The sequence below is a fragment of the Agelaius phoeniceus genome, chromosome 2 (genome assembly GCF_051311805.1).
Source record: "Agelaius phoeniceus isolate bAgePho1 chromosome 2, bAgePho1.hap1, whole genome shotgun sequence".
In the NCBI taxonomy this organism is placed as follows: domain Eukaryota; kingdom Metazoa; phylum Chordata; class Aves; order Passeriformes; family Icteridae; genus Agelaius; species Agelaius phoeniceus.
The window spans coordinates 42,063,270-42,088,235 of NC_135266.1; the positions used below are offsets into that span (position 1 = coordinate 42,063,270).

The 24,966-nt window shown below is 38.6% G+C and overlaps 1 protein-coding gene across 3 annotated transcripts in view; it reads left to right on the forward strand.

The window, feature by feature from the left end:
• ABCC4 (ATP binding cassette subfamily C member 4 (PEL blood group)) overlaps positions 1-24,346 on the forward strand; it is a 142,840-nt gene extending 118,494 nt beyond the window's left edge. The window contains exons 29-31 of one of the 3 annotated variants that reach the window (XM_054653071.2): positions 42-147; positions 15,022-15,156; positions 19,949-24,346. In XM_054653071.2, the coding sequence (XP_054509046.1) occupies positions 42-147; positions 15,022-15,156; positions 19,949-20,056 (349 nt within the window). In that variant the 3' untranslated portion in view covers positions 20,057-24,346. Of the gene's footprint in view, positions 1-41; positions 148-8,898; positions 9,014-15,021; positions 15,157-19,948 lie in introns of those variants that run through there. The other 2 variants (XM_077173557.1, XM_054653086.2) reach the window with 2 other exon arrangements.
• Positions 24,347-24,966: the final 620 nt, after the last annotated feature.

A 24,966-nucleotide genomic window follows, 5' to 3' on the forward strand; every position in this document is an offset into this window, starting at 1 on the left:
AACATCTTATTTTTGTCTGCATTGCTCTTGCTGTGTTTCAGAACAGATGAGTTCATTCAAAAGACGATCCGTGAGACCTTTGCTCACTGCACAGTGCTGACCATTGCACACCGCTTGAACACCATTATTGACAGTGATAGGATTATGGTAAGACAGTTAACTGCTTCACTGTTGTTTTTTTTTATTTCCTGAAAAGTAATGTTATTGACCCTTCTTCATTTTGATCCAAAAGTGGGTAGGAGTGTAAGTCATATGTTAGGCTTATCTGAGTGAACCTTATTATCCTAGCTACTGTAACTCACAGCTCATGAAACTGTAGATGTAATGACCTGGAAAGAATTCTTGCTTTCTCTGGCCTTGTGCTTCCCATCCCACAAGGCACAAACCCACTGCAGGTGAGGTGCAGCAGGAGACCTGAGCAAATTAGCTCAGCCAGTACTGGGAGCGTGTGAAGTCACACCTGTGGGGTTCTGGACTGTCAGCTGGGCTCAGCCAGGTGTATTAATGCAGTCTCAGTGGGCCCAGGGAGGCAGGGACAATAGCTGGTGTGGGCTGTGTGAGGAGGAGCTGGTGGAGGTTCTGGGGCAGGAGACATGGAGGTAAGGAGACAACAGCTGCCCTGGGGCAAAGGTAGTGATGGACTAGACTGGTGAGGTAATGAACATGGTCAGCTTTCCAAAGCAAGGTTCAAACAGAGAAGATGGAGCACTACCAACACATCGACCTCTGCCATCTTTGCTCCCAACAGAGGAATTGTTACACTGTATCTGCCAGCTCGTCTGCTCCACGGTGCATTGTACACGGATAGAAATTAGGAAATACTTGCTGATTATTTTCATAAAGGCAGTGGTGTTCCCTGTGCTCTCAGAAAATCCACCTGGTTTGTGTCCTTGACATAATATGCAGCCTGCAGTTTTACAATTTCCTGCAATAAGAACATGAGCCCTTTGCAAGCATCTTCTTCACAGCTGGTTAATGAAATAACTGGCATAGAGGGCAAACTCTGTTCATAGGTGGAACTCAAATTTAACTGGACTTCAAGCAGAAATTAACTGTCACCTCTTGGTGGTAACCTTAAAAAATACCTCTCAACTTCTGTCTTATGAAAGGGAAGCATAATTGTTTCCTTCTTTTTTTTCTTTTAACTGAATGCTCAAAACATTAAAAAATCTTTGAGTTAGTGGTTGCTTGAACTACACAAAATTAAGCAATTCCATCTGCTAAGGTGAGTGGTGTTCTGAGGAATAGAATAGATTGTGAGCTCAGTGATTATAGTTTACTTACAAAGAGAGAAACCAGCAGAACTGCCATAAGTAGTCATGTAATTGCAAGCATTTAACATATAATAAATAAATATTTTCTTCCCTACTGAATACCTCCCCACAAGTCTAATGGATATGTTGGTGTTTTCTACAACTGAAATGAACAAAAGATTTGTGAGGAAACAACTATGACGTAATTAATAGCTCTGTGTGTTTGTTAGCTGTCCAAAGGGATTTCTGTGGGTTTTGGTTCATTAACTACCATTAACATGTTAGGCACAGAATGCTCTCTCCACAAAGATGTTTTTCTAGCTTACCTTTAATGTCATGAAGTTGCAGTGAAAATGCAATGTTTAATTCACTTTTTATGCCAAAAATTGTTGGAGCAAAGCATAAAAATTACCCTTTCCCCCAAACTACTCAGGATAATTGCCAACTACATAGTTACTCTATTGCATTTTAAGTGTCCATACATTATTCTTACCCTTATGTTGTTTCAGTTTAGTCACTATTAAGATTTCTAGTTTCCTAATTTTCTAATAATCTTTAATGCTTTTGGCCTCGTTAGATTATTAAGAAAGAGATTTGCAAGATGCGTCTTCGAATCGGCAGTCCGTAGTAACTTCTAATTATTTTTTGTCTTTTTGCATTGTTCCATTTTGATCTTACAGATTTCTGTAAAGTGGGGGAGGGAGGAGGGTGAGAAGCCTGATAACAAAAAGAAGAAACTGACATGTAGCTTTGTAACAATCCTGTTTTCTTGACATCCCCACTCAGTTACTGATTCTGTTTAGTGGCAAATCAGAATCATCATCTCAGAATGATCAGAGTTACGTCAGCTGTGCTTCTCTTACACTTAATTACTTGGTTTACTTGGGCATGTAACTCCTAGTAGGAGCAAAGCAGAATTTTGGAAGAAAAACATGTTAAAAATGCCAAGAATAAGAATATTCCTCTAGAAGACTAACTATTCATTAATAAGGGCTATTAATAAAGTCAGCATTCATGGAAAATTAATTATTTACTTCAATAACAAAAAAATTGAGAAGACTTAGCTGAAGAAAGCTTTTAGTGTGTTCTGTAATTTACTTAGTCAATGGTATGTTTTAGTCATTCACAAATTTAACTTGATGCAGATTCTTTTTCAAGAGGCAGAAATGCACAAAGAAAGTACCTGGTATTATTAAAAATCCTGGTTTTGTTTCTCTTTTAATTGAAACCTCTCGATGCAATAATGCCTTATTTATAAGCCATCCCAATCTCTGTTGTTTGCTATTGTGATAAGTTTTTTAGAAAGTGAAGGAAGAAGAACAAAGATAGAACCTGGCAGTCAAAATATTAACATTTGTCTTTTGACAAATAATGAGTAATTTATTTTTCAAACAAATTTTGGGCATACTTTTTCGGCTCTCTTAAATCAATCACTAATGTTCAAGCCCACTCCTGAACAAGTGGACATCACCTAGGGCTTTCCTCCCTTCCCATTGAGTCAGGTTGAAAGGAACCTCCTGCTCTAAGCAGGGTCAGCACTAATTTCACATCAGGTTGCTCAGGAATTTTTCCATTTGAGTCTTGAAAACTTTGAGAAATGGAGATTCCACAGTCTCTGGGCTACCTCCTCCAGTGCTTAATTATCTTCATTGTTAAATCTTTTTTCTCCTTATATTCCAGTGAGAGTCTTTCTTCCTTTTATGGCAATTATTTCTTGTTTTCCCACTGTGTATCTCACTAAAGAGCCTTCTGTCTCCTCAGTAACTTCTTTGTAGGTATGGGAAGGTTGCTGTTAGGTCCCCTGGAGCCATCAGTTCTCCAGGGTGAACACACCCTGCTCCATCAGCCTGTCCTCATGGGTGTTCCAGTTCACTGACCACCCTGGTAACCCTGTTTCAAGCTTGCTCAAATTTACCTTGCTTTTTCTTGTACCGGGGGGTCAAAACTGGTCATCATGTCTTGAGTGTGTTGGCTGCAGCCTCCAGCTTGGCATTGTCTATAAGTTTTTTATTTAATTCCATTTGATTACTGGTTAAAGCAGAACTTTCCAAAAAGAAACTGTTCGCCTTTAGGGTTAATCCAGACATTAAAAAAAAAATTAGAACAGAAAATAATTGTGAGAAAGTCATGAGAAAATGTCAAGTTGGATGAGTATGGAAATAGGAACTGAACGTGAACTGTTGCATGTCTGCTCACACCCGTCGTAATAACCGGTTCTATTTTAGAAGAGAAGAAAAGCCTACTCAGGGAGGGAGAAAAGGAAGAACAGAATATATTTTATACAACTGTAGACAAATCTGGCCTCAGGAGTTGTTTTAATTCTCGTTTGTTCCATTCCCAAAACCATACCTCTGCTTTCATAATCCAGGTCACGCCTTAAGAGTATTTCCATTATATCTGTCTTGGTGATAAACACATTTTATCAGAACTTCAAACGCTTGAGATCATTGAGGGAAGAGCTGTATTGTGTAACGTGATACTCTCTAACCCAATCGCCTCAATGAGTAATACTACATTGCACTTGCATAGGACCTTTCATCTGGAAATTGTAACGCTCTTTATAAACATTAATTAATTAAACTTCAAACACCTGGGTGAGATAGGGAAGTATCCATACAATCTTTGGAACCAAAGTTGGAAAGACTTGTTAAGTCAGCCCATCAAATAATACTACCATAAAATTATAATCCAGCGGTTTTCAAGCTCCTTTTTTTTCTTCCCTCTGTGCTGCTCCAGCACCTAATAGGGCACTTTCTCATTCCTTTTCCTTCATTACTTTGAGAAGCCAAGTTGTAACTCTTCCCATCAGATGCTAGAAGTACCCATTTTAGCTCTCTGGCACAGGTAGGCACTGTGCTGCCTGGCAGAAGGGGAGGGTAGGATGAAAGCTGCAGTTACCCCTTCTGTAATGGCTAATGCTGGCAGAAGCTCAGCTCAGGCTTGCTTCATTGGTCCCTCATTCCCTGTAGCTTCCCCACCACCTCAACAGCTGATTCCCTGTCCTGTCCTCACCATAGAGGGCAAAGGCCTTTTATGTAAACTACATCTGAAGCTTGTGGCAGCCAGTGGGCACCACTCCCAATACTTCCAGGGGGATCTTATAAAATCCCTGTCACCCATTCCTCCCCCTCCTCTTTGCTTCCTTCTCCAGGTTGAGAAATGCTTTTTAGAAACTGTTTTTACAGAGGGGAGAACAGAAGCATACAGAAATTGAGGCTCACCCAGGGATGTAGTGGTTCAGTAGCAAATAAAGTATATGCATCTGGCAAGAACCTGATGGAGTTGTTTGCTGTATATACTATGCTGTGGCCTCTCCAGAGGAAAGCCACAGAGTCAAAACTTGTGCATTTTTCAATGACAAGGATGTTTCTCCAGAGAGTTTTCATATCAGTGCAGTACTTCTTTGAAATGGAAACTCTTTATGCAAGCAGAACTTGATCTAGTAATTAAAAACTGTCATTCAAATAGGAAGTTTTTGATGAGAGAATCATGGGAAGAGATTTGATTTATTTATGGGAAAACCTGTTGTGGTTACATTCTGAAATGACTAATATGCAGGGTAACAATACAATGCACTTCACAGCCAGACCTGAGTTGGTTTTTTTGGTCAATAGAAAATGACTTCCCACGTCTTTCCGGTACTCCTCCCTCATTCGGTTATTCTCATTTTTCTGATGTCGTGTTTGTCATGGTGGAACATCTGGGCCTCATAAATCAGGAACTGTGTTTCCTGTGCTATAGATGTCTAACTTCAGCAGAGCAATCGGTCCACCAAGAGTAAGTATAAACATCTTGGAATCAAAGAGAGAGAGGGAGATCCGGGCAGTGTGGTGTGTGGTGAAAAGGCCGTCACCTACAGCTATATAGAAAATGCTGAGCAGCAGACAGGGTCTGAGCCCTTGTCTCTCTCTCTCTGGAGTTCTGATGCCTGACCCAGTAGTGCAAATTAATATCCTTCATCCATCCAAGTGTGTCGGGTCCGGCTGTCTGTCTCTGCTTCGACACGGGTAGAGTGGTTTTTGGGTGGCACGCGATGCAAAGGACGAGTCTGGACTCTTCAGCTTTTGGTCTTCAGGTTGTTTATTATTTCTTATCTACAAAATTTTTCTGTCTGCCTAACAGAGGTCTGATTTGCAAGCAGTCACAGGCACTCTCTGACCACCCACGGGGCGGTCATGTCTTTTTATACTAAAATCTACGTATACAATATTTACTTTTATTTCTTAATGCTTTTCGCCCATGTTAGCAAGTGCACTTTCACTATAAACTAATCTCTAAGTGCCAACATCATCACAGGAGATGGAGGACAAGAAGAAGAAAGAAGAAGGACAAAACACGCCCTGATTTCTCCATCTTGTCTCCATAACCCCCCTGTACAAAAAACTTTAAAGTCTATATCTCACCCTCTAAATGTGTCTCTTTTACACTTTTTACTCTAAAGTGATTCTCTTGTCTTCAGACTCTTGTTACTTCTGTGGATGGATCAAAATCAAGCTACCAAACACTCTTGGCAACATTCTAGGATTTTCGAGACCCCCAAGGGTTCTCCTGGCATCTCTGGACATCGGGAACGATGTGCTGAGATCCCACACAAGTGGAGATGAGTTAGTGGTGATAGACATCTAAGTGAATATGGTGGTGATGGTCATACCGCCCTTCCTTACCATGGGGATGACAGCATTCTTCCAGAAAGTGCAGAAATCTGTGCTCTGTCTAAAGAGGTCTGGATGCAATGCTCTTCATTCCCAAAAAACATTGTGTCCTCTGTGTACCCAGGGCAGCCAGGTTAAGCCCTTCCTTTGCTCTTCCTTGCACTTCCATTGCCAGAAGATCAAGAGTCATCAGAGGATAGCAAAAGGGAGTCTGAATCTGCGGCCCAGTGAGAGGCAGAGCTCTTGTAGGAGTGGGGAAGCCCCATCTGTCCTGCTGATACCTTCATGTGAGCTTTCACTGCAGTGGCCCAGCTTCAGATGGAGATGTGGAGAACACAGGAAAGTAGTGGTGGTACACTTAAATTAGTAATACTGAGTTAGTCAGAAAAGCTATGTTCTTCTTTAGGTGGCTTTCTTTTCCACTTATTTAAATATCACTGCTGGAAAATGAATGTGTTTTACAGGAAATCTCAACATTCTGTTTAGGGGGTATTATGTTAAGTCACTAGACACAGAACATGCAATCATGCAATCCTGGCTGTAGAGCAGTTCTTTTTGAAAGCTGTGTCCCACCATTGGTGTTCACTCTCTGGTCTTCAGTGTGTTTGTGTCAGAGTGTTTCCTTGCTGGAGAGCTGCCCCACTGTCAGACACTGGCCCTCAAGTGCTTGGGATGTCTAAGAAAGGTCAATTGATGAGACCATAAATATTCCTGGAGCCTGGGATGATAGAATGTGAAAACTTATGAAAGTAAGAATTTTATGACTTCCTTCAAAATTCCAAAGCAGGACAACTGGATGGGTATAAAATGGGTGGTTTTTTTCATTCTGTAACAGAAAGGTGGAAGCGGATTTGACCTTCTATGAGCCCAGTATCTGGAGTGTAGTGAAATATTATTGGATATTATGCTTGTGCTATTGAAGTCTGTTCAGTTAAAGAATGTAAAAGAAGCTTAATGGATTATAGTAGCTAGAATGGATGCCAGATTTTTGCAGCTAAGCATCTAATTCTTCATAAAAACCTTAAAGTACCTTGTAGGTCTGAATCTAGTAATCTGCAGTAAAATTGCTACATTCATACTGGTGCACCTGCTGTCATTGTTCAGAAGGAACAAACACTAATAAAGCTCCTTTTTTGACTCAGCCTGTCTTGAAAATATGGACTAAGGAATTTTAGAACTAAATTCATTCTTGTTTTTATTCAACCTAAGAAAGATTCCCACTGAGTTCTGGGACCAAAGTCTCTTGAGTAAGGAAATGTGAAGACAAGAATATGAAGGGCACTCATAGAAGGGGACCTGCATGGAGAGCAGACGGCCTGGAAACCATTAGGTTTCTCTTTTCTTTTGTTAACTCAAGACTTCCAGAGTTTCTGTAAGAGCTATGAATTTAGCAAATGATTTTTCAGAAATGGTCAGTTTTGATTCTGAACAAAGGCAGTTTCCAGTGCTCCCAGGTCTTCTGAAACTGGGTTGATGTTTACCAAACCAGAAGAGAAAACAAAATTCTTCCATTTTCTTTCTTGGAATTTATTGAATTCCACAAATATGAGCAGTGAAGATGTTGCTTTCAAAGCTGAGTAATATATGCATTTTTACCCTTAAAAGAAGATTCTATATTGTTGTTTAGGCCAGGTTTTGCATGAGATACTGAGCTATGTCCCATGGTCCTGTATCAGAGCGAGTCTTGTCAGCTGAAATTGAGTGTCTGTGACAGTTGTGAATGTCATACCTGGCCTATCTGCCTCTAAAATCAAGTCAAAATCCCAAAGAGCTTGATAATACACTAGAATTCTTGATTCTCTTTGCCAGTTTTAAGCCACACTTCTCTAAAACATCAGCATCTTTAGTTCTTAAAAGCTGCTCCCATTTCAAGAGGGCTGCCCAACAAGATTCTTCTTTTGCCTAAAAAAACCAAGTAATTATTGAGGCAGTACTTCACATTCAAACAAAGAATTTGAATTTGAATTTCTGCAGGAATTGAAGCCAATGTTTGATGAACTTTGATCTCTCATTCTGTCAGGCTTTTGTGTGTGAATGTGTTTCCATCAGTGTAAGAACAGGATGGTCATATCATGTTTCTTTAAAGACAATGGTATGGAATCTAGACTGTATAGAAATACTAACACATCTTTAGAGAATGTTTTTTGCTTGCTCAGAAATACTGTATTACTGTTTAAAAGCAAATTAGCACAGGTCATGCTGGTGGCTGGTGCCCTGAGCAGAGAGTTTCTGATAAGGTGAAACTGTGCATGGCAGCTGAGCCACAAGTTCATTGTCATCAGAAACTGATAAAACCAGGAGACATGCTCAGTCATCTGCAACAATATTCCTTAACCTCTTCAAAAGTATAATATCCTTGTAGCTTATCTACCTTTCTAAGACCCTCAAAAGCCTTATTGAAGAGTGGGATTTTTTAAACTGAAGTATCTCTCATATCACTTCAGGGCCACATTTGAGCCATTCTGCAATCCCAGTTGAGAAATGTGGCTTCGCAGTGGTGGAAGCAGTCATTACTGGTTGACCAAGAGGGAGGTTTGTCAGGACATAGGTGGTTTTGTCAGCTTCTGGTAAGCAGTGGCACGAGGCCCCTTCATAGCCTCTGAAGCAAGTGTTGGACTGACACTGGTATATCAGATGTTTGCAGGTGAGGAAACTCTGCCATACAAGAGACTGACTGCCATACACATCTGCAGTGTGTGCTTGACAGAGTTCTTCAGTGAGACACAGAAGGAGTTCATATCGAGGGATCATCACTAGAATAATTCTCATTACTACATATGTCATTGGTATTTTTCCCCCACAACATTCCATCCAGCTTGCAGTGGCATGCCATTAGTTGGAGGAAAAGAAGGTAGATTTTTTAAATCTCTACAAAGAGCCTAAAGAGGACCTGTGTGAACCAATTTACCAGGCAGTGCTGCATGCTCAACTTACCCTAAGTTGCAGCCAAAGAATAATTTCAGTTTAGAGAAACCCACTTTTTCTGTTTACAGAACAAGATGTCTAAAGTTGCCTTTTCTGTGAAGCAAGGACTGGGGGGGTACATGTCAAATCCTAATGACCAGTGGCAATTCTGGCATTGTTACAGCAAAGTTAAACTCTGCTGAGGTGAGTTATTTGGAAAATCTGAAAATAATAATTCAGATTATAAGAAGGTGAATTTCCAGGTCTACTCTGCTCTGTTAATGTACATGATGCATGAAAAGTACATTATTTGACACCAAATTTGTGTGGAGTTACTGGTAGAATAATCTGTATAGGAGCCCTGAAGGAGCATGGGGAATGCTTTGAATAAACCTGAAGGCTTAAGAAAAATCAAAACAAAAAACCCAACAAAAATAACCAACCAAACCTCCACCACCAAAAAAAAAAAGAGGAAACTTTCAAAAGAAAATAAAAGAAAAAAACCCTTTTAAATGGTTTCTGAGTTATATTTGCAGCCTTCTGAATGTGCTTCGATGTTCACAAACATGTTTAGATAGGTTGATATTTATAAATGATTCCTCAGAGAAGTATGTGCATGTTTCTGCTCTGTTTTGACAAACCATGATGAGACAGAAGAGACAGAACATGCTTGCATCTGAACTTAATGCCAACTGGAGTACAGGCTGTTGACTCTTTCCCACAAAGCTATGTATTGTCTTGGGTGAATATATTTCTTATAATATGATGTAACCAGAAGCATCTCCTGAATATTCTCCTCTTCCCAGGACTTTATTGAAGATCATCTTGATGTATGCTCTCTGAGGAAAACATTGTTCCAAGTTGTACTCCTAGCAGAGTTTTGAACTTTAATAATGATTTTTTTTGTTTGGTGATGTCTTCTCCAAGTCTAAATTAAATCAGATGTATTCCCAAGGAGATAATTTCCTTGAATTATTTTCCTTTTGAATAGGAAATAAAAACATTTATGATCAACTCTTAAATGTCCCATTTCCCCTCTAGCTTAATGGTGAATATGAACGTGAATAAGAATACTAGTCATTCCTCAATAATAATTGAAATAAATTCTCATGCCCCCCTCCTCTGTTGCTGAACACTTCCAACCTTGGATTGTTTTTTTCCTCAGAATGTTTTATAACTATTGTTCTCTTGGTTTGTCTGCTTTTGTTGCTGAAAGTTAGAAAACACAGGATTTAGAACTTGTTTTTTTGTGTCTATGGATAGCTGTAAGTACATGGTGGTTGTTACAGCATTTTAGAAGACCCTTGTTCTTTCACTCTCTGTGGCCAATGACACTTCTTTTACATATATTAATCTGCAAAGAAGATTGTAAAATTCACTTACAAAATGAGTGTTGGCTTCTGCAAGGTCGTGTACAACAGAACAATATGGATTATTTGAGGAATCATCAAGGAGAAGAGGTGTTCTCCTGGCTCTGCTGCCTAGGTGTCTGCTGGAAACTCAACTATCTTGACGTAGTATCCTCATTGTTTATTGTTTTGTTTTTCTCTTTTCATGATGAAATGGATTTCCTGACTCATTTTTCACCATTTTATGTTTTACTTTTTTGTCTTCCTTCCCCTGCTTTTTTGTCCTGGTTAATACATTAAATTACAAAGCTGTGGGATGGAAATACTGCAAAGCTTAGGGGTTTAAGGAGGGACCTAGGCAAAGTGGGGATAGATCCCCTGGTAGGTTACAGCTGAGGCAAAATGTAGTGCTCAAATCTTACCCAAATTTAGTTCACCAACATTTTTGTGGCATAGGCAAATACTCCTGTGCTAGTTAGAGTTAACATAAACACATTTAAATGGCTCATCATCTTCTCATGTTTGATATTGCAGGTCAAGTTCAAACACTTTTCTGTTTCTCTGTCCTTCCCTGTCATATTTAATCATCCCCTTTCTGTGTTATTCTGTGCCCCAAAATTCAAACAAAGTGCTGTTCAAAACTATGTTGTCTTCCACCAATATAGTTCTTAATGTTCTGCAAAGATCACAACTCAGATGAGCAGTCACTGCCCCAGACTATTTAACCAGGATGAAACAGGAGTGAAATAGAATTAGATGGCATGTGAGGATTTTACTTAAGAGTAATACATCATTTGAGCCCTGTTTGAACTTAAAATGTCTCTGTATTGCTGCTTGAGTAATGCTGATTTGGATAGCTGTAAGTGAAGATGTTTTCACCGTTCTCAGGGAGGTGAGCAAATTCCATTGAACAGCAATTTTTGTTGCATGTTTTCTTTTGTATGATTGCCAGCAGCCAATTTTGTAAATTTTGTACTGTTGGAATTACTCTTTCATATGAGAAAATCCTGTTGAAGCCATAAAGGTGGTACTACAAAGGCAAGAACAGTGCAGGAAAGGTAAAAGAAGCTGCCGTGCAAAAGGGTGGAGAATCTGGCCCTGGTTTACATGTACCCACTTTGGGTTTATATAACTCTTTTGTGTTTGTTTTTATTTCAGTCTGGGCTGTCTAAGTATTTCACAGGCAGTTAGCTCCCACTGAATGATCAAGTCTTTATTTCGTGTATTTTACAAAGATTCATGGTGAGGAGCTGAAAAGTTGAGTGATTTGCACAAAACCCCTCTCTCAATATCTGCGCTGCAGTCTGTGATGAAATTCAAGTCTGATTCAGAGTCAAGTGCTCCTGTGTGTGTCCTCCACAATCTCCCAGCGATCTGATTTCGCCAGCTACAAGCTTCTCTGGCTCTCCTGTATCGAGTTCCACTGGTACAACTGCCTTGGGACGCATCTGGGTTCGATTCTCTTGTATTGTGCAGTGATAAGCATTGCAAGTTGATCAGAAAATATGTGGCTGGTAAACACCAGATTCCACCTTTCCTGAATGATTAGCTGGCTTTTTGAAGTACTAATGATTTTAATTTGGCTTGGAGTCAGTGAGTAAGAGTATGCAAAGCCTTAGCCAAAGTACCTATTTATTTATGTAAATCTTATCAGCACACATTTCTTCAAAGAAGAGTACCTATCTCTTTGTCTAAGTGCTTTTTAATAAATATATAAATATATATATGTATAACTACCAAGTAAACCAGCTTAAATTTTCTCCATTGTCTCATGGATGACAGCACTTAGTAGAAAGTGGTTTTCCGTGGTGAATGGGGTTTATAGTGTTCCTGACTTGTAGGAATGATATTGTCTGTTCGGTTTCATTCTTCATTTTTCATTTCAGGGTTTTTTTAAAAAGTACCACAGCTTATTTTTCTATGGCTGTTCTGTCTATCTTTATAACGCAAAGTTTGGGTTTCATTCCCAAAGAAAGGCTATGAGTTGGTTAATGATTTGTTTAAAATGTGAATGGAGTTTCTCTGGACAGAAATTGCTCACTCTATCTGTTCATCTTCTGGACTTGACTGTTTAAAACTTGGCAAGGAAGAATAATTTTTTTCCTTTCCCCCGGTTTTCTGGAGGGGAAGGATTGTCTATGCTTGTGGTTGTTTCAGGTATTTGCAAAATGAATATTAAAATTGCAATACTGCAGTAATATTAGTTTTAAAACCCTCTACTTGTCTATTGCAGTTCTTTACTAGTAAGAGACACATTTAATGAAGATGATTTTTGTTTCCTTTCTTAAGAAGTGATTGCATATTCTAGTGCTGTGCTGAGAAAAGCTTTACTTAAAGGCGACAGAGATACTCTATGCTGTGGCACCCTAATTTAAATGTTGAATTGGATATGATAATTTATTGCATTTTTAAGGAAGCTGTCCTTAACTGTGACATAGAGTGGCTTAAAAATGGTTGTGATAAAAATTATATTTATAATTAATCATTAAATGTTCAGGGTAAATTGGATAGGATTAAGTACACTGAAAAGTCAGCATGTGTGCAATTATAGTAGGTGAAATACTCCATGTATTAAATGACTGTATGTTGTGCTGTGCAATATTACTAGTATTTAAGATTTTTCTATGAGCACTTTCTTCAGCTGCAATTCCAAACCATACTGGAAATAACTTGCAGAGGAAATTCATAATATAGGCTGAGTTCTCTAAGTTAAGAGCTTTTGAAAATAGCAAATATATTCTTGTAGGTTTCTGTGCATACAGTTTATAAAATTAGATGTAATTATGCAGCTGTTTGTTGTCTGAGTTATTTTCCATTCAAATGCCATGCACTTAATTGAACCGGAAGGGAAGGGAAGGAGTGGGTCCCTTTTCCTTGGTGCTGGGTCTCTGGTGTCAAACAAGTTGACCGTGATCTTGGCACTGCAGGATTTGCACACTAGTGCAGGCAAAGGAGTCAGCTCAGCTGTGCCCCTTCCCTGTGGGCTTTGTCATTTACTGGGGTCCAGGCTGCTTGGAGATCTGCCAGGCCGTTGGCCATGAAGATGTTTGCTTCTCTGGAGCTGCACAGGCAAAGGACACGTTTGAAAGTTTCCTCAAAGGACTCTGAATTTATCTGCTGGCTTGTTGGAGGTTCTTCTTTCAAACAGAACTTTGCACGCTATTTTTGTTACTTTGGAAGTTGTCCTCACAATACCTTTTATTAATTTCTTTTCTGAAATCAACAGCTCCATTTCTTTAGATCTTTCTTTTTTTTCTCACAAGAATGTACACGACAATTATGGCTTGAGTTATGAGTCCTTGAAGTCCTTTTGTTGTGGCAATATCTTTGTCAATAGCACGCCTGTGCATTCAGTTTTTTTATTTATATAAGAGCAAAAATATTTTCTGAATTGTTTTCTCACATGAATTCTTTCCCTTTTTTTTAAAACTCCATTACTCCTACTCATGGCGTAAAGTACTGAACTTGCAGACTAAAACCCAAATCTCTTTCTTGAGTCAATACCATTAATTTATAAGCCAGTTAAGTATTTGAGTGCATTGCATTTGTCAATATTGGCTTTTCCCTGCTATTGTGTTTCTCATTCTCTTAGGTTAGTTAGGTATATCTGAACCCCTGGTCTATTCTTATCTGCACATTTTTGTGTCATTTGCAGGTTTGTCACTTCTCTGACACCTCCTTTTTCTGATGATTAACATAAGTAGCTACCACCTATGCCAGAACAATATGCTTCCCACCAGTTCCTACCTGTTCAGCTTTCTACAAAGAAAGCTGCACTGTTTAATTCAAATATCTTGTTTTCTGTCCAGGTTTTTGAAAAGCTTTGTTCTTTGTAGCATGGTTATTTAGTTACACCAGGTATCTTTCTGGAAATCCACATAAACCATTTTTCCTCTAGTTTTCTTCTGGAGCATTAAAAATTTTATCAGATTTGTGATTGCTAAAACTGTGGAGAACGAATTCTACCTGTGCTCTGTGTGTCTTCTTTCGTTTTAATGACTGTTTCAATTAATTTGGTGTCTTACATCAAAATATATATGCTAGTTTAAAATTTCCTTCAATTAATCCTGTAAAGGCTTTTTAAAATGTAAGTTCAATGTTTGCTGCCATGCAGTCCTTAAATGAAGTCACTAGTCTGAGAACAGTTTCATAGAGGTTCAATCAGCATATTCTTAATATTTTCCTATATTTTTGACTGTGTATATTCTCTGTGGATTATTGACTTCATGCTTATTTAATTTCTCTGTTGTTCTTTCTTTCTTCCTTCCTCTCTTTTTGGGTACATGTATCCATGGTGGCATCTGATCTTTTCTTTACGTGGAAAGAATAGGGTCAGGTTTAAATATCTTTCTAATCCATAGTTGGCAAAAACTGATGCAAGAAATTGTTTATCTTTTCAGCAACACCCTAATTTTCTTTAATTACACCTTCACCTCTAATTCAAAAGACCTACTTATTCTCCCTTTACCGTCTTGGTGGTTATTGTGTGGTTTTTACCCACAGCTGTTTACTTCAGAGCCCATTTTGGACCTCTTTGTTTCCTTCTTACACAATGAATCTTATAATCTGCTTTGTTGGCTGCACAAACATTGTATTTCCATATTCTGCATAACTTCATGTTGGATTCGTATAGGTGGAATGGCTGTAGGGCACTCTAAAATTGTACAACAAGTCTGTAAACTGAGAAAGTGCTATACTGGTTTGAAGAGGACAGAATTCATTTTCAGGGTACAAAATTCATCTTAGCACTAAAAATGCATACATTTCCCCCTTGCCTGTAGTTGCCTACATTTGGTTTCTAGTCTCTAACATTTAGTTTCTAATTTTTTTATGTTAATACATTGGTTTCTGCTGATTTAACAGGTTTTAGATGCGGGAAGACTGAAAGAATACGGTGAGCCTTACATTTTGCTGCAAGAACAAGACAGCTTGTTTTACAAAATGGTGCAACAAGTGGGCAAGACTGAAGCGGCTGCTCTGATTGAAACAGCAAAACGGGTAATTTTAGAAGAAGAGATAATTAAGTTTGTCTCTGCCGTTTGTTTATCTCAAGTTAGCATATTCAGTGTTGCAGTAAGCCTTGCACTAAAGGATCTGTCAGTTTTGCAAGGCAAAGCCATAATTTTCAGTGGGATATACACAGACTTCCAAATGATACATGTATTTATATACCCCAAGTTGAAAGACTGGATTTCTTGCATCCTTTTGTGTGTACACAAAACAGTAAGTGTAAATAATATAGGACATACTCACTTGTGCTGGGCATTGATCTTAACTCACTGTGAAAAGCACATTAGGGCTGCAGAATCAAACATTTATATGTTATGTCTCTATTTTTTAAAGGGTCCATCAGATTTTAGTTGGGGCTCAGTGCCTGTGACCATGCTGTGGTCCCTGAGGGTTTGATCACATTCCTTCTGTTGTGCCTTCCCTTACTTCGTACCCTGGCTCTCTGTTCTGCACCAAAAATGAGCAGGGCTCAGCTAAGAAACAGCTGTTGAATGTTTTGTCACCTCCTTGTTCCCTGCAAGGCTTTGTGCCTGATTGTGAACTGTTCAAATCCTACTCAGAGTACAGAATTATTAATGTAATTGTGAGCATTCCTGTGGCAATCAGTGTTTTAAGAGACATCAATGGATTCGTTTTCACAATATGCCTGTGAGGTGAGCCTATATCATCTCCAATTCTCAGATGGAAAGCTGAAGCAGAGATAAGAAGATAAAAGAATGACCTGTGATTGAGGATCTCTTTGACTAGCTTTGGCTTGCTTTCTTTTTTCTTCATAATTAATCACACAGGACGTCCAGGGTAAGACTTAATTCCCTCAGTGCCAACAAAGTTTCAGCATTGCTCCAGCTGAGACTGGCAGTGCTCAGTTTGGCAGCAGCTTGCTTGGAACCCATGTAACTGTGATTTCAGCATGTGAGTAAGGCACTGGTAACCTAAGAGAGCCTTTTACAGGAGAGAGGCAAAGCTCTTTAGCCTTTATGCTTTCCTTTCCTCAAGTTGCTGGATGTGTGGAGCAGAGCTAGAGGAACACAAAGTCTAAACTGTTACCTGGGGAAACAAAAGACCAGTAGACAGGGAACAACACACAGACAGGAAACAAAATGGCAGGCGTTTGACTATTTTCCAGTAAAAAAATAGATGCATTTCCAGCAAGTTTAAAAAAAAAAAAAGAAAAGTAGTGCAGTCATGGAGGCTGTGTGCTCACGTCTGGATGCTCTTTTACTGGACTTTTTGAAGATCAGGGAAGAGATTTCTGTGTCTGTTCATATTCTCAGATTTTATTTTTTAAAGGGTTTTTCAAGTAAAGCACTGTAGCTAGGAGCATACACCATAAATTCTTGTGTGGTACAAATTGCAAAACTGAGGAAAGAGTTTTGTCTTGAACTAAGCTGTGTCACAAGTTCTGCTGTCCTCTTCCATTGCTGCAGTGTAGCTTCATTTATTTTCTTATTAGAAAGGAATGGGTTAGCCATGTTTTCTGTGGTATGAGCATGACAATCTGGAGGTTATATAAATGATATTTAAAAGGGTAGCTTCAAATTCATGTGACCATTGTTTGTCTGTAAAGTGAAGGCCAGCTTTCTAAGGCTTATTCCTTGGAAAGACAAGAGGTGAGGCTGTCCAGCTGTCATCTGTAGAAATTTAGGTATGTCATGCTGTCATTCCTTCCTTCCCTGGAGCCCTCCCCAATTGCACAATTGCATTCAAAGATGATTCAAAATATATAAAAATAATTGCCTGATGTTACTTGCCCATATAGTCATCTGCAGTTACCACATCAATGTTATGTGATTTTGTACAGGAAGGGAAGAGATCCAGGAACCAGTCTCTGCTGAAATGTGGTTTGATGAAAAAGTTTGCTAACTCCCAGGCTAGAAGGCAGATACAAGCTTTAGCATCTGCCAAGAATGCAAAGCATGGTGCTTATCCACACTCGGACCAAAAATATGGGAATCAAGAGACTGTATCTCCAGTCAGCAGCTACCCAGAAGCAGAGTTACAGCTCCTTCTGTTTGAAGGACTTGGACAATTCAGGGGTTTTGTTATTGCTGTCCCTTGTGCTTCATGCATACTTGCAGAGAAGTCGCTTAGTCAGAAGAGCTGATTCCAATGGCTTTTCTTTTTACACTACTGAGTCTGCTGCATGTATTGCTGTTGGTTTCCCACATTCCTACTGTGGTTACTAAGAACATTTTTTTTTTGTTTTTATGAAGAACAGCTTTCTTTCTGTTTTTGGAAAACAGCATGCTGCACAAAAAAAGAAATGGTAATATGACATACATACATACTTTTCAAAAAGCATTGCAGTGGGTTGCTAAGGAAAATGGTTTGGAATGTGGCTATGCTTTGGCAATGATTATTTGATTTATTGGATTTTGGACCTGAATCTTGATTCATTTCAGTTTGGACCTGTACAATACAAACTTGTACCAAGATGATCTTTCAGTAACCTGAAACTTCAAATGCATTTTCTGGAAAAGTACTGCTTTTGCATATATCCTTTAAGTGCAAATTAAGAGGTAGTACACATCTTAAATTGGGAAGACTAACTTGGACATATTTAAGAAACATAATTTAAAAAAAAAATTCTCATGGGCCTCTTAATGAAGCATTGCAAGACTGAGCTATTGCTGGAATCTTAGCTCAGGTTTCCAGATTGATCCAGTTGCTATTGTATGGCTCACTTGGTATCCCCATTTTTTGTGCAAATGTCAAAGAGAACAACACAGGCACAACCCAAATTGGATACTGCTGAGTGTGCATTAAACAGCCTATGAGCCTGATGGCAACTGAGTTATGCTTGACATCATGAGATTGTTTTTATCTTTCCTCAGTTTACAAGAAGCTGCTAGGAGAAAATCCTGTGGGAAAGAGAAATAATCGTCAAGCAGTGAAAAAAGGAAAAAAATAAAAGTGCTCAATTATTCAGATAAACAGAAGTTGGTGTGTTCTCCCTGCTCTTGGCAGTGTTGAGAGAGGCTTTTCTGCAAGCTTTGGTGGCATCAGGATAGGGATGGGTTTCTGTCAGTCAGGTTTCAGTACTTTGAGGGAAAAATAAGAGTTGTTTTATTTTACTTTAAAGCTATGACAGATGTGTAAATATTAAAATACTAGGTGTTATCTCACCTCAGTGATTACTTTTAAAAAGGTTGTAGCTCTGTTGGCACTGGAAGAAACTTGTATAAAGACTTGGGCATTTAATATCTTGAGGGATTGGGCTCAGGGGAAGAATTGCAATGAGACAGTTGAAAGGCAGCTGCCATTTCATTACATTTCTAGTAATGTGCCAAGGTTTTCTGTTAGCTTTCCATTAAAAAAAAATCACATTCAAAAGCTGCATTAAAAGTATGCCAAAGTTTTGTGTTTTAAAGCAGGAACGGGGTGAGAATACCGAGGCTGCCGTCTGCAGCCTGTGTGCAGTCAGCAGCCTCATTAACTTCCCTCTGTTGCATCCGATTGTGACTGGTTACTGAGGAATGTCTCTTAACAGGACTCCCAATTCTTCTGTTGATTCAAATCAGACTTTAATATTCTTTGAAACTTGTAAAAATGCATATACCCTGCATTAGTAAGTGCACAAAAGATGACAGGGACATTTTTGTAGAATGACTATTTCTTTTTTATCCCATGTGTCTTATACGTATATTCATTTATGTGAAAAGGATGTTATTATCAAACAAACTGAACTTTGTTGACAAGACTCTTAAATATAAACTGCAGAAATGTTTCATAAGCTGTACTCAAAGCAGTCTGACTATGAGACCTAACTCGTGACACGTGTCAGCTTCAGAAAGATAGTGTATTTTCTGTTTTTAAAGACTCAAACAAAACTTTTCACATTCTTCTTTGAAAAAAAAAATTGCATTTGAAGTCCTTTTTCACCCAACACATTTTTAGATAAGAGCACACAAGTCTTGACATTATTTCATTTTGTTATGCGCATCTGTCAAGGAACAGAGATATGATACAGCTGCTAAAAACTGATGATTGTGGAACAGTGAAACTTGACAGCATTTCATTTCCTTTATGTTCTGATTATACATTTATCAGGAAACCTGTATCTCTTCTAGTTGAGCTAGAAATTGGTAGAATTCAGGAACTCAAAGGCTTGGCAAAGAACTGTCCTATTATTTGGTATCATCTTACGTTTTAGAGAAGTTGCTTGGTTGAGTCATTGTTAAAGCTTTTGCTTCTTCTTTCATTATTGTGGTTCACTATCCAGAGATCACATTTCTATAGGCCCTATAACTGCTCTGCAGCACAAATTAAAGGCTGGGATATTTCATACATATACTTCAAAGTTTGAATGGTTGTCAATCACAGTTTGTAAAATATAGGGATTACAACCTGATTTTAACATCCAAATCCATTGTGTTCATTTTATGTGTGAAAATGAGAAACCCTTGTGCAGACGCAAGATTTCACAGCTCCTTTGTCATCCTGTTTTTAATTTATCTCCATGTTTTGAACTAGTGAAATGATTTTACTTATCAGTTTAATGTAAAGTGATAAAACATATCTATTCATCTGAATTAACAAAATTTGAGGGATCGACAGGTTGTGTGAGATTTCTCGCACATTTTGTTTCAGTGCAAGTTCATATAGTAATTTTACTAATTTTTCAGTGACATACATTAACTGAATGCCACTAACCTGAAGTTCCTGTTGTGATTCCTTAAGGATATCTATTTATCTCTACTATATTTATCTCCAGAAATATTGTTTGAAGCTAAATGGACTTTGGTACGTAATTACTCATGGAATCTAATATTTTTCCTAGGTATACTTCAGTAAGAATTACCCAGAAGTTGTTCAGAATGGTCAGCTTGCCACAGACTCCTCCTTGGATCCTTCCTCAGGATTATGCATAACTGAAACTGCACTGTGATTCCTCATTGCCTTAACTGTTCTCTGCAGAATGTAAACCTGAGATCATCTAAACTTGGCGTCAACGGGAGAGGAAAGGGAGGGGGGCAATTCTTTGCACTGGACATCCTTCCTATTTAATACTGAGAAGAAAATTTATATTGTCCCTGTTTCTTTCATTTCAGTGCAATATGTTTTTCTTTCCAGCTAATTATGTTTGTATTGCTAAGGAAATTAGGCAGATTCAGTTTTTATTTGAAAGTTATGTGGTAGAGATCTCTTTTATTTAAACAGGTGCAGGACACCTAACAGGTCTAGTGTGCATATTTGGAGCTTAGTAAAATAATTGGAACGTGTCCTTCTTTTTTCCTTTAGAAATATTTTGAGAGCAAGCAAAACCAAATTCTTTTCAGTGTCTCTTTAGCATGACAGCTCTGTCTGAACAGCAGATTTGGTAGTGTGCAACTCACTTGTCTAGAGGAACTGTCTTTCTACCTGTGACAAGTACCTATGCAGGCTGGTAGGAAAAAAACTTGAAGAAGCCAAAAACACTTTTTCATTTTGATAGAAGAGTACTATATACTTTTTTTAATAAACAGTTCAAATAATGCTGTTCAAGATGAATGTAAATATTAGTTTTATTTTGCTAAAATCCAAATGCTGAAAAATCAGTCTCAATCTTCTCTACTTCAGAAGAAAATTGCCACATTTGCACTGAAGAAATATTTAAATAATTTAACATACATTCCTCTTTTTACCCAGGTTATCAAAGAAAAAAAGGTATTAAAATAACTTGAGGAACTGTTTGAATGACATGTCATTATACCTAAATACTGTGGAGTACAAAGTTATCTTCAACACAACACATTGAAATGTATACATTATTTGCATTTATTGTGCCTTAATATTTGTGCCTTCAAGCCAAAGCTGTAACTGCAGGGTACACAACAAATTCATTAGATATATGTTAAAATATGTAACTTTAGTTTTGCATCAGGGGTTCTGTTGAACTTCAGCTGTATGAAGTTACCATCCTGCCAGAATAAGTAGGAAAATACAACCTGTAGTTTCAAATGGCAGTTGCTGATAGAGAGGAATGCAGTGAGAGAGGGGTTCAATATTAATAAGTTATGTCCTGATTCGGCAAAACACTTAAACACAAAGGCACTATTCCCATGCTTGAAAAATAAACCAAGCAAGTGCTGTGCTGCTTTAGGTCTTTTCAAATCTGAAAAAATTTGAGCTATTCTTTGAGGTCCAGTAGAAAGTACATCTATTCATCTTGCTGTTTAAAGGCCACAGGAGAGACTAAAAGGCAACAGATTTCTTCAGGAAATGGAAAATACTGTGCTTTTTTAAAAATACTGAAGATGCTTGCTATTACCTTTGTAATGCCGAACAAGTGTTAGTTACCCAGTGTTCATCCAGTGATCCAAAAGTAAGGCAAACACCAGTGTTTCTCATTTCAAGCAGTTCTACTAGAATGCAATTTAGTCAGATACAAAGTTACTTCTTACTGAGGAGCAAATTGAGGCCAAAGCCTGTGCCTCAGCACAGCCACTCATCTTGGACATCTTCCTGCTCGGAGCCAGCCCGACGGTGAGAGGCAGAGTCCCTGTTCCCCTGTTACAGCATCCTTCCTGCACTGGGGCTTGCTGTCCTGCTGTGAGATCCCATGAGACAGGGGATTGATTGTGTCTGCAGTGCCACCAGCCAGCTTTCTGAGGGACAGGGGCTTTTGGAGCTTGTGGAGCAACCATCAGGTATCTGTGTGTGCTGGTAACATCCTCTCAACATGCTTAAAAATCATTAGGGGGGAGTCACAAAATGAGATGCTTTTGCCCCTAGCCTTTTTTGTCAAGTCCTAACACTTCTCCTGCAGTGTGTAGCACCTTACACTGGAACAAGTTCCACTGAGATCCATGGAACTGAACTTCACACAGTGATGTGCAGCAGGAGGCTTGTGCTACCAGCCACCAAGCCACGTGGCACAAATGTGCTCAAGTGTGCAGTGCTTATGGCAGATCCTTCTGAGAACACACCAGCCACATCCACTTTCTGTATGGCTTGGCCCTTCTCTGAGCTGCTGCAGTCCACTTACACAGTGTCCTAGCACACAGTTATCATCCTGTGTGTTCTCTGGCTGTTTTCTTTTTCATTAAAGTTGTCTGAAATAAGGATAGGGCTGTTCTGCAGCTGATTGAGAGTAGTGGTTGCATTGCACAGGTATGTGAAGTTGTAAAGTTTAAATGTGTAAAGTCATGTTAGATAATTCTAGGGGATTGTGTAGTGTAAAGAAAGTTCAACCTCATGGCCTTGTCCATAACTGCCTTTTTGACAAGGATCCGTGGATCCATGTCCAAGCTCTGCTCAAGCTTTGCCATGGAAAACCTCATTTGAGTGGTGCAAAACACAGCTATGGTGAGCTGATCAGGAAGGTAGTGCACTTCATCGAGTTGGGAGTTTGAACTCCTTTGTTTATCTTCTTTTTTGAGAAGTGTGAATATATTCAGAGTCTGTGTTTTACAATATGGAATTCTTATTATTGTTAAACACTTAGTTCTTATAGAAGAAGAAATGTGATGTATAATAGAGTCTTTTAAATACTATAAGAGAATAGTAAGTTCTCCTGGCCATACATACCTTATTTTATATTTTTTTGTCAGACCCAAGGAGATCTGCACACGTAAACCAAGGGTATAATTACAGTTTTAGTTCATTTCAGCTCTGAAATGAATCTATGGTAAGTTATATTTCAGAGCAGAACTCCAAAACGCTGGCTGCTGCAGACTCACTCGTATGAGACCCTGACTGATGTGGCTATCAGTCTATAAGCTAGAATTAATTTGATCCTGTAGCTTTTTGAATGTGCACAAAAATGTTAGGTATCTCTGAAAATGCTGATTCTGCTTCTCTACGTGTTTTGGCAGGACACTACTTGCTGTAGGTATCAAATATCAATATAAGACAAAACAAATTTCTTCCAAAATCACACTTGAAACCCATAAATTGCTGAGTAGAAAAACTGATAGCAAGTCATTCATGTCTGTCATTGGCATTATTTCATCTTTTTGGTTTAAAGCCACAGAAATATTTTATTCAGGAAACTGGTTTTGCTGGTATTGTTGATAGCTGTTTTGTTCAGATGTTGATTAGGACCGACTGACCCATTTCATTTTAATTGTGTAAAAAAGGTGCAGTGGACCTGAATGGCAGAACTCAAATCAGGGAAAGAAAAAGGCCTTCATGTGGTGAAAGTCTTGGTCTGTTAAATGAATACATTATCTTTCCAACAAGGTGTTTTATGTTTCCTTACAAAGAAAAATTTAAATAGTTTTAAGCTTCCATTTTGAAAAATGTTGTGCTTTATTTGAAAATAGCAAAGCAGGTTACTCTAAGTTGCATACCTTACTGGGGATCTTGGAAAAAGAACTCAGTCTCCTGAGTTATTCAAGCCTTTAAAATATTTCTTCGCCATGAGGTGCCTTAAAGTATTCCAGAGTCTTATTTCTAATAAATATAATTTTATACAGTTATTCTGAAAATCATCAGTTACAAAACTCTTGTTTCTTAGGTGTAAAAATCTAGGAACAGCCTCCATTTCTGATCCAGAGAATTGTTTTTCATACATTTGTTTTGGTGTGTCTTTGCTCCACCCCTTCTCCAAAGACCACTGTGAGCCGACAGAGCATGTTGGCATTTCCAAAGCCACAATAGATATAGATATATTGCCAGGATAGACTATTTCATGTTTTACTTATTTGCTTGTTTTAAGGACAAAAATTCTGTTCAGTAAACTGCACCATGTGCCAGATGGGCGTAATCTTCTGTGATACCATTTGTACTGCCCTTTGGAAGAGGGAGAACTTTCTGGCCAGCCTCAATAATGCTGTTTGCTTCAGTAATGTTGATGGGTTTTTTTTAGCCTTCCCAATACACATGTGAAATAAGATTGCGAAAAAAATCATCAGAAATGCTGCTCTTTTTTTGTTGTTTAGCTGACCCTTTGAAATATCTCAAAATATTCAAAATTTGCCTCTTTTTTTTTTTTTTTTTGGAGGGGGGAAGAAAGAATTGAAATCTTCCTTGTAATGGTGATGAGCATGACAGTTTTGCAGAAGATGTGGCTTTCTGTGTATGTTTTACACTGTGTAACAGCACGCTGCTTTTTCATCATTTTAACTCTGGTTTTGTTTTGGTTTGGTTCTTGCATTTGTTGTAAAAATTTGATTTTGGCAATACTATGGAATGGTTTCTTTTGTGGACGTTCACGTGACAACTGCTGTCATACAATAAAAGGCATTTCTCAGAAGCCTGTCTTTAGTCTGTTGTCATTGCAAATATGTGGCTGAAGGCAGAAGTTATGGGCTGAGCTAAGTCAGGACATGTCTGACATCTCAAAACACCTCTCGGTGCCATCAGAAGCCCCAAGAGCTGAAAATGCACTTGGAGCTACAAAACACAGTAATACATGCCAGCTTGGTTTTACCAGTTTTCTCCAGTCTGAGATCTCTCAGATCACATTACCAAGATTTTAGCTTTAATTGCTGAAAAGTATTGCAAATAGATTTTAAAAAACTGTGATGGAAGAACCACTGAGGTTGCACCAGTGCAGACTGGGTATGGTCTCTGCCCAAAGCAGCTGGCAAGCTCAGTGGGCTGGACAGTGGAAATGTGGAAGGTCAGTGGGCAGAAGTGAGGTGAGTTAACAGCATTACCTCTCAGTCCTGTGCTTCTGTCTGATGAGCTTGTTGCTTAATTTAGCAAGGCACTCGGAAATTGCTTTTTCTGAAAACCATGCAAAACTCTTCCCTATGTCTTCCAACTGTCTCAAGTACTTCACTGCTATTTTGATGCAGGATTTTTAGTACTGGATGAATAGTGCATTTGTCAATAGTCCCTCAGTGCAGCAAGTTGCAGGACCTGGTACAA